We start from the raw sequence: 12503 nt of genomic DNA on the forward strand, positions 1-12503 counted from the left end.
TATAACGCCTACAAGTTATGCAACCCAGCAAAATGCCACGCATAATCTTCACAGTTGTCAACATACAAACTAGGTATCACTTTACGCCTGGCTTCCATGTACCAATGCGTGAACCATCTGCCAAAAATACCCATTTCCCAACAATACTCCGATATCAACGTGACGTTGTGCAGGTGCAGAGAACTTAACGACCCACATTGATCAGCAAACTCACGTATAGCAGATGCCATTTTCGCCTAAAAATATAAGATCACCAACACTCACACACTGAAGATGCCTGTTAGCACCAAACAGCTATGTCATTATTGGTTTATTGTAAGAATGTAGCTGATCTGGTGATACTGGATGAGCAACAACGGGCGCTCAATCAAGGTTAAGCTCAAGTTCAGTTTAATTCACCCATAATCTCTTCAGCCATCATCAAGCCGTAGCGCCAGGGATTCCGACGATCTTCGGAGATATCAGCTAAGAATCTCTTCAAAAAACAAACAAATCAAATTTTCATTAATTCATCAATAGTTACAGTAGAAGTCTACCTAGGATCTCGGCTGTAACAAACTAAGAATTTTAGAAGAAAAAGAAATGTCGAAAAAGATTTGTTCTGCCAAAATGTCGAAAAAGATTGTTCTGCCAAAAATCTTCTCAAAAATCTTAAAATAATCTCGCCAGGGAATCATTTAATAAATACCCTTATCACAATTCCTTAAACATCTAGTTGAAAATGCGGGAAAAACACAAGAAAGCTCACTATCAATCTGACAAGAAAATTGCTAAGGTAATCACCGGAAATCAACTACAGGCCAGCTATTCATTAAGATTTTTACACGAGCACTGTGAAGTATGAGTTTAAAAAGAATATGGCAACGATCTTTCCATGGGATCTACCAAGTACCTTTACCGTAAAACAATCAAGATTCATGTTACAAATCCGTCACTGATTTCGGAAGCAATTGGTTAAGTATCTTGGGATTAATGCCTTCAAAGTTATTGTTTTAACTTAAGTGGCTGGTATGAAACCATTGAGTTGGATTTCTGGCCGGGAGTGAGTTGTTTGATGCGAAAAGTTATCAGTGGCGTTAGAGAAGCTAGATTCGAAAGATTCCTTACCGGATGTGAGTAGTTCGACACGAAAAGTAAATAGTAGCGTTAGATAGGCTAGATTCGGAAGGTTTCTCGACGAAGAAGAAGGTTTGACGCGAAAAGATATTCATAGCGTTGGAGAGGGTGTGAATAGTTCGACGCGAGGAGTAAACAGTAGCGTTAGAAAAGCTAGATTAGAGAGATTCTTTACCAGGCCAGGGAGTGAGTTGTTTAGTGCGAAAAGTAAATAGTACACAAAATAGTAGCATTTTACCGGCTAACTTCGGCAGATTCCTAGACGGGGAAGAGTTATTCGATGCAAAATGTAAGATTTGGAGGCTTTCACGGTGGGAGAGAATGTTTGGCACGGAAAGTTAACAGTAGCGTTAGAAAGACTAGATTCGGAAGATTCCTTTCAGGGGATGAGTTGTTCGACGCAAAAAGTAAATAGTAGCATTAAACAGACTAATTTTTGAAAATTCAAAAGCATTATATCGCATAATTTCAGAAGATTCCTTGACGGGAGTAATTCGACGCGAAAAGTAAGTATGTAGTGGCATTAGAGAGGCTAGATTCCTTACTTGGAGCGATTTGTTCGGCGCGGAGAAAAGAAGAGGAAAGAGGGGCATAACGCCCCGCCAAAGCATATGCGGTAATAAACCTCAAATAATACTGTTTTTAAGGGTGTGTTTTGCCTTATGTAGTAGTTTATTCCCTTACCTAAGAGACTTGAACTTTTGGCCGGCGTGCCCACAAAGTTTACCATTCAAATAAACACTTACTTTTTAGGTGCCGGAAAACTGTAGGAGGCAAAACGCCTTTTTGGGTGAGGCAAAACGCCCGCTGGCATTGCCCGCTTTGACTTGTTGTGAAATACCAAGGGGCTCCATCGAATTCTTCCAAGCAGCAAATGAAGGAGTAGGAGGCGCGTGGTAGTTTGATAGGTTGATTCCATACAATCAGCGTGGAATTTCTTAAGTTCTGTGCGCTGCAAATAAGGGAATCTTTCCAAATGTGGAAAATCGTCGTTTTTCACGCTTTTCCTTCGACAATATCATCCGTTCTAGGGCTTAACCTGTTCAGATTTGGTTCTAGTTTGCTTACATCTAAAGAAAACCTCCACAATATGATGAAATCACGTGAAGGCGTTTTGCCCCCGGGGGCGTTATGCCCGCAGTTCCCTTATTAGCGTTAGCGTGGCCTAGGCTTGGAAGATTCTTTCAATTTCAACCTTGACAATCCTCAGAAATCTGTGTTCTCTGTATTATTTACGTCTATGATGGGTGGTGTTTTGGAAGAATGACAAGATCAGGGTACGCAATACGAAAACGTTTGTATGAAAGAACGAACGCTTTGTTGTAAGCCATGCATGTTGGCAACAAACATGCTTCGTAACAAACGCTTATCATACGGTGAAGGCAATAACACAAATATTACTTACTGTGGGTATGTCGATATTCCGGAGGTTCTACCAAGGGTTCTACAAATATTTTCGATTCCCGTCAATGTTTACATAAGCAAATGGTCTAAATCAGACTCTTGCCTAGCACAAAGTCGATGTACATTTGTAAAACAATGCAAGAATCACATATTGAAAGATGCGAGACAAATATTCTGATAGGTTTTGTTGCAAACAAAATCAGGAGCGATTTTTGTCATAATCTGCTAACGAAAAAACAAAGCGTTGCTGTTGCGCCTTCGTTGTTGCTTGTTTTTTGCTTGCGGTGTTGTATTCTTCACACACTGGACAAGATACAACGAGAAAGCTTCGAAGAGGTAGGGAAGTCAATTAATTGGTTTGGAGTTACAGTGAAAAGTGCCTAAAATACCGACCACTGCTCAAGTAGCTCGCTACCCCACGTGGGTATCGTAGGATGTCGAAGGTATGACATTTTCAGCGCTATTACAGAAGTATCTTTTTGAAAACCGTCAAATCCGTACCGAGATCACAAACTCTTTCCGTAATGTACGAGTATCTCCCCGAATTTAATCCAAAATTTTCCAAAAGTTTTTCCGAGTTCCTCGAGACGTTCTTCTCTGCAATTCGCTAAGAGGTCTCTCCGGTATGTCTACCAGAGCTTCTCTACCAGTTTTATCTCCCTGGATCTATTGCAAGATTGTATGTACTCGAATTGCGCTCTGATGGAGTTCCTTCCGGGATATCTCCTGGAGTTTCTTCCGGGATTACTTCCAGAATTCCTTGAGAAAAAATAAAGGGTTTTTCCCGAAATTTCTATCAAAATACCTCATTGGATATTCTCTAGTTATGAAAATCCGTCAGAAATTATAAGAGAAATCTCTGAATCAATCTGAGTAAAACCCCGGCTGAAATTCTTTGAGATATCTGGAACAAATTCCGGTAGAAATTCGGAGAAAACAATCGCAAGAAATACCTGGAGCAACCTACAGAGAAATGCCGTACTTTAACAAGTAGTCTCGGAAGGGATTAGAGAAACTGCCAAGAATAATTTTCCTAAAGGGATTAATTCCACAATGCAATAATGAAGAAATCCTAGAAGAAATTTCGGAAAGCAGTTCGGAAGGAATTTCAGAAAAAAAAAGTTCAAAATTTTAGAATTCAAGCACGATTAGCGGGATAAATTGTGAGAGCAGGAAAAAAAATCTGTAAGAAATCATGGATAAATTGCTAGGAACACCCCGCAACGTAGGTATTCAAGATATTTGTGAATTCTGGGAATCAAATTGAAAAACCCTCAAAACAACTCAAGAAAGAATGCTGGTTGGCATTTGTAGCGGAATTCAGAGTAATTTTCTAGGCAAAGTTTTTTCTGGCTTACTCCAGTTCTCCCAAACTTCCATGCAGAGGTTTTTTACGTATTTGTTCCCATAAATAGTTCCTTCCGATAGGGCCCATATAGCCGAGGCGGTAAACGCACGGGTATTCAGCATGACCATGCTGAGGGTGACGGGTTCGATTCCCGGTCGGTCCAGGATCTTTTCGTAAAGGAAATTTCCTTGACTTCCTTGGGCATAGAGTATCTTCGTGCCTGTCACACGATATACGCATGCAAAATGGTCATTGGCAGAGGAAGCTCTCAGTTAATAACTGTGGAAGTGCTCATAGAACACTAAGCTGAGAAGCAGGCTTTGTCCCAATGAGGACGTTACGCCAAGAAGAGGAGAGAGGAGTTCCTTCCGATATTTGTTTGGTTATTCTGTCGGGATATCTGAGAGTTGCTACTGGAATTTCTACCAGATTTTCTGCAGAAGTTTCCCACGAGGACTCTTCTGGGACAATTCCAGGATTTCATACAGAGGTTTTCTAGATATGCTTCTAAAGTTTCTCGCAGGATTCCTTCTGAAGATCCTTTCAAAATGCACTCAAACACTCCGTAGGAATTAGTGGTTTCCGGGATAGTTTCCATACAGTTTATCTCGTGATTTTGTAGAAGTTCTTCCAGGGGTTTCTTCCAGAGAGCTTTCCATCAGCGCGCGGGAGTTCACCTCACCCGTAATTACTGGATTTCTACTAGAGTTTTTCAGAGTTTCTCCTTGAATTTACTTAATATTTCCTCCCGGAATTAAACCCAAAAGTTTTTTTCCAGAGATGTCCCAGTTTTTATGTTTTTTTTTTCTCTCTCTTTCTTCCGAAGTTCCTATCGACATTACTGGAATAGGTCTTGCGGAGTTGCTCCAGAATTTTCACACAGGGAATTTCGTGAGTTATCCCAGGAGACATTAAAAAACAATGCCTGAAAATCCCTGCAAGAACTTTGAAAGCAACTAATAAACAAGGAATAGAAGGAGCACTTAGAATCTTGAGACAATTTTCGTTAGGGATTCCGGGAAGAGTTCTGGGAATAACCCTGAGAAAATTAGCTAAAAACAAACTAAAAAACTGCAAGGAAATCTAAACGACTACGAAGAAAAACCTGTAAAATGCTCTTAAATAAACTATGTACAAACTTCATGAGAAATATCGACGTCTGCAGATATCCCAAGAGGCATTCCGGAGAAATATTAGAACAATTCCAGCAAAACTAAAGATATTCCAGAACCAACACAGGAAACAATCTTCTAAGAGAACCGGGAGAAATTCCAAAAGATGCCTCGCGAGATTTTTTTGAAAATATCCCGGTTAGAGCAAAGCCAACAAAAATTTCTTGAAGAAATTACAGGAGAAATTGCGGAAGAAATCTCGGGAGGAACTCCTGCAGAAAATTCGTGAAGAACTCCTTGAGAAATCGTTGGAGGAGATTTAGTAGAAATCCCAGACAAAACTCCTGCAGAAACTCTGGGAGAAATTCTGGGAGAATTTCCTGGGGAAGTCCCAAGAGGAACACCGGAATTAATCGCGGAAAGCTGTCAAGAGAAATCCTGAGAGAAACTTTAGCACAAATTCCGCGACAATGTTTGAGAGATAACGCAGGAAAGACTCTAATCTCTAATCTAATCCAATCTAATCTAATCTAATCTAACACAAACGCAGCCAGTACAAGAAAGCATCCTGGAAAAATTTAAGGTTAGATTACGCCCAAAAATTTTTCTTGTCAGTATTGATGCTTGCAGCATATCAAAAATATGATACAAGCATCAAAGCGGCCAGGCCTACTGCGTCGTGTTTACCGCAAAGATGATTCTAGGACTGTCTATATTTTAGTGAGAATTCTTCAAAATCGAGGCAATTGTAGAATCTACAGGGGAGGAAGGATGCGTGGACATACCGTACTAAACGCTCCGATTGAGAGATAACGCAGGAAAGACTCCGGGAAAATCTCAATAGCAAAGCCGAAAAACCCTACGGAAGAAATTCTGGAAAGAGAATCTGTAGGATTCTCGTGGAAAAAATCCAGGAGAAATCGGTCGGAATTCAGCAATTCTCCCAAGTAGCATTTTTAGTTTTTTCATTGCCTACAAGCTGTTGTTATAATCAAAACAATAAAACTCATTTTGAAGCTTAGTAATCCTAACAGCTCTGATAAAACCATGAGAAAATTAATACTAAATGTATGAAGCGCCTCGTCAGTTTGTGGTTTTTTATCATATCAAAAATAACAATATTAATCCCGCCCACAACATTATGCACGCAAATCTCAATTAAAATATCAATATGGCGTACACAATTTGCAACCAGAAATACCGTCAAGTTAAACCCTCTTGGTTTTGATTGTGATTGATTAAGATCAGTTTGTGTATAAGCAACATATTCTGGAGTTGCTGTTCTTAAGAAATACGAAGCAAAGCCCAGCATGCGCTCTCTTCTCCTCTCCTCTTCTTGGCGTAACGTCCTCACTGGGACAAAGCCTGCTTCTCAGCTTAGTGTTCTATGAGCACTTCCACAATTATTAACTGCGAGCTTCCTCTGCCAATGACCATTTTGCATGCGTATATCGTGTGGCAGGCACGAAGATACTCTATGCCCAAGGAAGTCAAGGAAATTTCCTTTACGAAAAGATCCTGGACCGACCGGGAATCGAACCCGTCACCCTCAGCATGGTCATGCTGAATACCCGTGCGTTTACCGCCTCGGCTATATGCTCTCTCTCTTCTTGGCGTAACGTCCTCACTGGGACAAAGCCTGCTTCTCAGCTTAGTGTTCTATGAGCACTTCCACAGTTTTTAACTGAGAGCTTCCTCTGCCAATGACCATTTTGCATGTGTATATCGTGTGGCAGGCACGAAGATACTCTATGCCCAAGGAAGTCAAGGAAATTTCCTTTACGAAAAGATCCTGGACCGACCGGGAATCGAACCCGTCACCCTCAGCATATGCGGCTCTTCTACTAAGCACATATTATTTGCGCTACCTAAACACTATTTGGTTCTAAGGAAGGCGGCTACAGCTGTATACAGACTGATTGTTCTTAAAAACCCTTCGGCTGGCTGATAGCCGTCAACTATGTAAAAATAAAAATACAGAAAGTCCAATTTTTTTCGCAAGTTTTTCTGAGGTGTTTCGTGTTACATATTTTGAAACTGTTGTTTTATCTGCTCGAGTGTTAGGTAGGTATATAGTGTGACATAGCACAATAAAGAGAAATAAGGTGTTTAGTTCAAATAGTGAAGAGAGAAATCATACGTTTTTGTTCGTCGTTCGTTTCAAATCTATTTTCCGAGATAAGAACGCATAGCAGCAATATTCCTAAGCTTGCTTACTCTAGAAATTCCGACAAGGTTTAAGATTGCTTTATTATGACTTTATGCTAATAGACTGCATTTAGGACCGTAGCGATATACCATGCAAGCGGCTTTAAATCAAGTTTTAGGGTTAAATCTGAATACGTTCTTAACAGCCCGCTTAGAATAAAAGTTTTGCTTGGCAAAAGGGCAAGCAGACTAGTTTTATTGAAGAGACTTGTATGTGTCTACAGAGTGTTTTAACGTTGCATGTGTTATTAAAACTGCTTTACAATATAAAATGCCTAATTAAATCCAAAAGGGTTTTCCAAATCAATGACAAAACCTTCATAAATAATGTCTAAGAGTAGAAAGCATAGAAATTATTACTTGGGCTGGAAGGTATCAGTAGGTCGGCTCCAAAGGCACGTTCTCCTCCATTTGGGAAATTTGTGCCATCACTGGAAGGTATCAGTAGGTCGGCTGAAGGTTCTCAATGAGGAATCCTGGAAATATTTGTTCAAACCTTGGAAAAATGCCGGTAGGAATCCGGAAGAATTTCTGAGAGGAAATGAAAAGGAATACCAAGAAAATGATGTGTAAAAAGGCAGTAATCTTGTGAGAAATCCTGTGAGGTATTCCAAAAGGTATGTGTTTCTAAAAAAGTCTAAAGAATAATTTCTGGAAAAATCCTCAAAGAAGAGTGTCAACCGTGTCCACTTGGAATTTGCTATATCTAATAGGAATCGCCGACATGATGGATATATCTGCTAGATCTAGAAAGAAACCCTACTCTTGTTCCACTAGCATGGTTATAGATGCCTTCTTGATTAACCTTGCTTTTCGCATAATTATCCGGAGAAATCTAGAGCGTCTTTATCCTCGGCATTGCAACAAAATTTTTTTTTGACTGTTCAAGTTCAAAAGAAGTAAACACTACATATCCGAAAACCTTTTTTTTTCATACTAACAATGTAGTAAACTGAGGACTTTTCTTCTGATGTGATGTGTTTCTGATCTTTATGTAGATCTTCAAGTAAAGTTCGCTTTGTTTTTTTTTCGCACGACGCAATATTTTTATTTTCTATCGATGCAAAGTTTCCCTAAGTATTCGACATATTACCAAAGTATTTTAGGTTTTCCTCTGTTAAATAAAATTCCCCAGTGATTCCCGGTTTTCAGGGTTTTCAGGTAGTAGACACCCTGCTATCGATTAGTGCAAAAATATTACATCAAAACTCTTTTTATCAGGAAGATACTATTCTTCTAAAATTGATTATTCATTGTTTTCAAACAATTTGAAAAACAAGCTAAGGAATTTCTGGCTCGAAGATCGACAGAAACAATCAATTATTCACACCTCGAACTCAATTTTTATAACATAAATATCGATTTCACTTTCCCGCGCATCAAATAACCTTCGGCCGAAAAGGACGAATATTCCCAGCTGATTGTTGATGCCGTGGGATGCATAATTGAATTGCCAATTGCGACGTGGCGCCACAGCGCGAAAATATCGATCCAAATATATGTATGGTCTAGCTGGCAGCGAGTCTATTTGTACCGGGCTAGATGAATTCCACTACTATCTGCAACGACCTAATTATAGAATCCTTGCAAAAACCAAACCCTATGTTTTAAGAGCTAGTCGCCCATTAAAAATTAACCATGCTCCACTTACATCCATATCGTTGAGGGAAGTCTTTATTGGTGCGCTTGGCTCGACAATGTTTGGTGCCATGATTTCCTCCTGTGTCGTCGACGTCGTCGCTGGTTTCACTTATTCCCAAGTAACTTTTTTGCACACACTTCTTTTTGTTTTGCGCTATACTTTGCGCTTCACGTCACTACTAGAGCGCAACCGGCCGAAATCCGTTATAAAAATATATAGGAACTTCCCCCGAAAATGCGAAATGCGAAACGTTCCGTTCCGTTTTGTCTTGCTCGAGTTGCACTTATTAATTCAGCACTCACGACAAAAATCGGCAAAGTCGATTTCGTGGAGGGTATGAACGAACTACGAACAAAATGTCACCCTCTAATATCACCACGGTGCACTTGGATCATGAGTTATTCAGATAGTTTCGATTCCTCGAAAATAATCCTCAAATTTTGGTTGCGCGCCACGTGTCCTACCCCTTGATGCCACCAGCGCACGGTATGTCTATATCGCGTAAGTTCACTCACTCCCGGGTACTAACTTCCAACGCCCCGGATCGGAAGCTACGGAACAAGAGCGTTGACTTAACCGAAACCGAACCACAACCACCTCTAGACCTTAGGAGCGTTTTCCTTCCGCAAGGTATTAGTTTTCACAACCGAACCGGACCACAGCAAAGCAAGAACTGAATGGAAGGAGCGCTGCGAGAGAGAATCGGAGCAGACCAGCTAGCAGCAGCGATGATTTCGCCACCGCCAAGGAAAATTCAAACCAACCACACACTCTGCGCTCAAGACCACGACGACGTGAGCAGGATGTCGGTACGCACGAGTCACGCGACACGCGTGAAGAGCGATCGCTGAGCGAACATGTGTCCGCATTTTCAAGTTCACGCGCGAGAGTTTTCAAAGTTTTGGGTTTCTCTCCTCAACCGAAGGCGAAGAGTATCACTAGTCCGTCAGATGCAATTTTTCATCGGAGCCGTTTTTGATCGCCGACGACGCGGCGATTAATCATGGACTGCTGAGTGCGCTGATGCCGTCCGTCAGCGTTAAAAGAAGGCGAAAAGAAGTTTGGTATTCTCGATGGTGGCGTTTTCACCGCTAAGAAAAATGCTGAGAGCACACACTTTTAGTGAATGCACCAGGAAAGGGAACCGAAAAAATGGTAACCGAGACACTCGACTCGATGCATTCCCAAAGTAAATTTGATCAGAATAATAAGAAAAGCGGATGTGTAATGGTGGAGTTGTGATTCCTAGGGAATTTCGAACCAAACAAAAAATAGAAAACTTGATACGGAAACTGATAAGACAGGTCAACACGCAGGAGAACCAATGTTTTGATTGATAACGGAACAAGTATGCAGAAGCGTACGCGATTGTTGTTACCCCGGCAACGCGGATTCGATTTTTGAATAGATGTTCTTCGTCTTGCAAATTGTTAGAATGTTTCGATTTTTATGGAAAAAGTAATATTTAACATTTATAAACTAGCAGTGTTGTTTTTATTACATTTGAAGTAAATTCAATGGTGTAATTTCGGGCAAAATGGATCACTAAAATAACTAAAACGGCCACTATGAAATTAACAGGTAGCGCCACCTTAGCCTTGTGTGTTTGACATAACTCGACTTCTGTCATAATGCTAATAGTGGTTTCTGCTGGGCTATAGTAGTGTTGCGTGTACGTACACGTTGCATAACACGAGCACTACCTGAGTTACTGGTTGAAAATAGTAAACAAAAAACAGCTGATCCCGGCAAAATCAAATGTGCACATTTTCAACCAGTAGATTTGCATTAGTGTTCGTGACGCCGCGCTGCGAAACCACAATATCTGTGGAAATTATTTCTATACCGAAAAATGGTTCATGGACCTGTAGCATTTTACAACGTAACAACAATCCATTGATTACGCTTGTAGATCTTAAGGCCTTTACTCGCGGAAGTTCTTGGAGGTCCTAGATCATCTTTGGAAATTATTTCTCTACAGAACTATGCTGCCTGGACCTGTAGGACGCTACACTGTATCAGTAATGTGACAACAAACCATTGATAACGCTTGTAGATATTCAGGTCTTTACTCATGGAAGTTCTTGGAAGACCTAGAACATCTATGAAAATTAGTTCCTTACAGAAAAATTGTTCATGGACTTGTAGCATGTACCAACGTATTAGAAATGTAACAACAATTCATTCAGTACGCTTGTAGATCTTAAGGCCTTAACTCGCGGAAGTTCATGGAAGACCTAGCTAATCTTTAGAAATGAATACTCTTCAGTACAATGCTCAATGGACCTTTGGGATGTTACAACGCATCGGTAATGTAGCAAGAAACCATTGGCTATGTTTGTAGATCTTCTGGCCTTTACTCGCGGAAGTTCTTGGAGATCAAAATTGAAGGTCCTGTTTGAAAATTATTTATTTACAGAACAATGCTCCATAGACCTGTAGCATGTTGAACAGTATCAGTGATGTAACAACAATTGTTTACAGCACACTAGTTTACAGCATTTTTGAACTCGGTAAGCTGATGATCATTTTTGGTGTAGAATCATGCCCTGAGTTCGAAAACGCGAAAGAAAAAAATAACAGTAGAGCGGAAATTTTTTCGACTTTCCATACAAGGTTGATGATTTGAAATCGATGTTTGTTCTATTTTTAAGCAAAATCGCTCACTTCAAACATCTCATCCTCCGTAATCAATGCTTCGATTGAGCTGAAATTTTTACTGTAACTCGCCTACATATGATATGTCAACTAAGCGTCGAGAAAGAATTTTTAAGTTGTTTTTTTCTTATGGAAAAAATACATTTCTTCAAAAAAATTTGGGAATTTTGCAAAAATTTAAGAAGATCGTCCCTAAAGCTCGGCAATATCTTGAATTTCATCAATCTGACGCAAAACCTGTATTCAGATGATCGATTGGTATTGTATTCAGCTTTCAATTGATGAAAAAAGATTTAAAATTGGTTAAACAAAACGCAATATATTTGAATTTTAGTAAATTACATATTTTGAAAAGTTGTAAAACTCGATATTGAGCTAAAACTCAAAAACTGTTCTACTTAAAAATTTTTGAAGGTCAGCTTCGAAATCAGCACTAAATTGTGCTTCAAAAATTTCGTTGACAGAAGTTCACGACTTTCGTTTTATTTTGTAAACTTGTGCAATCAATCGATTACGCTCGTATATACAGGGTGTTAGGTTCGTGAGTGCAAACTTTTTAAAGGGTGATAGAGGACCATAAAAGGTAAAAAAAATTGTTCTACGGATATGGTCAAATCTCAACCGTTACGTAGTTATTGAACTTCCCATGTTTTTGACTCTCATTGCCTTAACTGGCCATATCTTGAAAATGGTCAAACTAATCGCAGTTTTTTGACCCTTATTCGAAAGATTATTGAATTTTCTATCAAATGGCATCTTTGAATCAATTGGTTTAGTTAAATAACTAAATTTTCTAGAACAAATAGCTCAAAAGTAGTGTGTTTTGATTTGTTTTTGTCAATTATCTTTGAAACATGCGTAATAAATTAAAATTCTTTCTTCGGCATAGTCATGGCCCCTGTTCCACTCTGCAATTCGTTCTTTGACATCAAACTTCTAGCTCTTATCGTTTTCTTACAATTTCGATTTAAATGTGCGGCACAGTGCGCAAAAAAGTACTTTCCTTGACAATTGC

At 39.7% G+C, this 12503-nt stretch overlaps 1 protein-coding gene across 1 annotated transcript in view; it reads right to left on the bottom strand.

The window, feature by feature from the left end:
- LOC109414777 (choline-phosphate cytidylyltransferase B) overlaps positions 1-9535 on the bottom strand; it is a 42882-nt gene extending 33347 nt beyond the window's left edge. Inside the window, exon 1 of the mRNA XM_029875734.2 lies at positions 8840-9535. Coding sequence (XP_029731594.1) covers positions 8840-8899 — 60 coding nt within the window. The 5' untranslated portion in view covers positions 8900-9535. The remainder of the gene's footprint in view (positions 1-8839) is intronic.
- Between the last annotated feature and the right edge of the window lie 2968 nt (positions 9536-12503).

The sequence above is a fragment of the Aedes albopictus genome, chromosome 3 (assembly GCF_035046485.1).
Source record: "Aedes albopictus strain Foshan chromosome 3, AalbF5, whole genome shotgun sequence".
Taxonomy (NCBI): domain Eukaryota; kingdom Metazoa; phylum Arthropoda; class Insecta; order Diptera; family Culicidae; genus Aedes; species Aedes albopictus.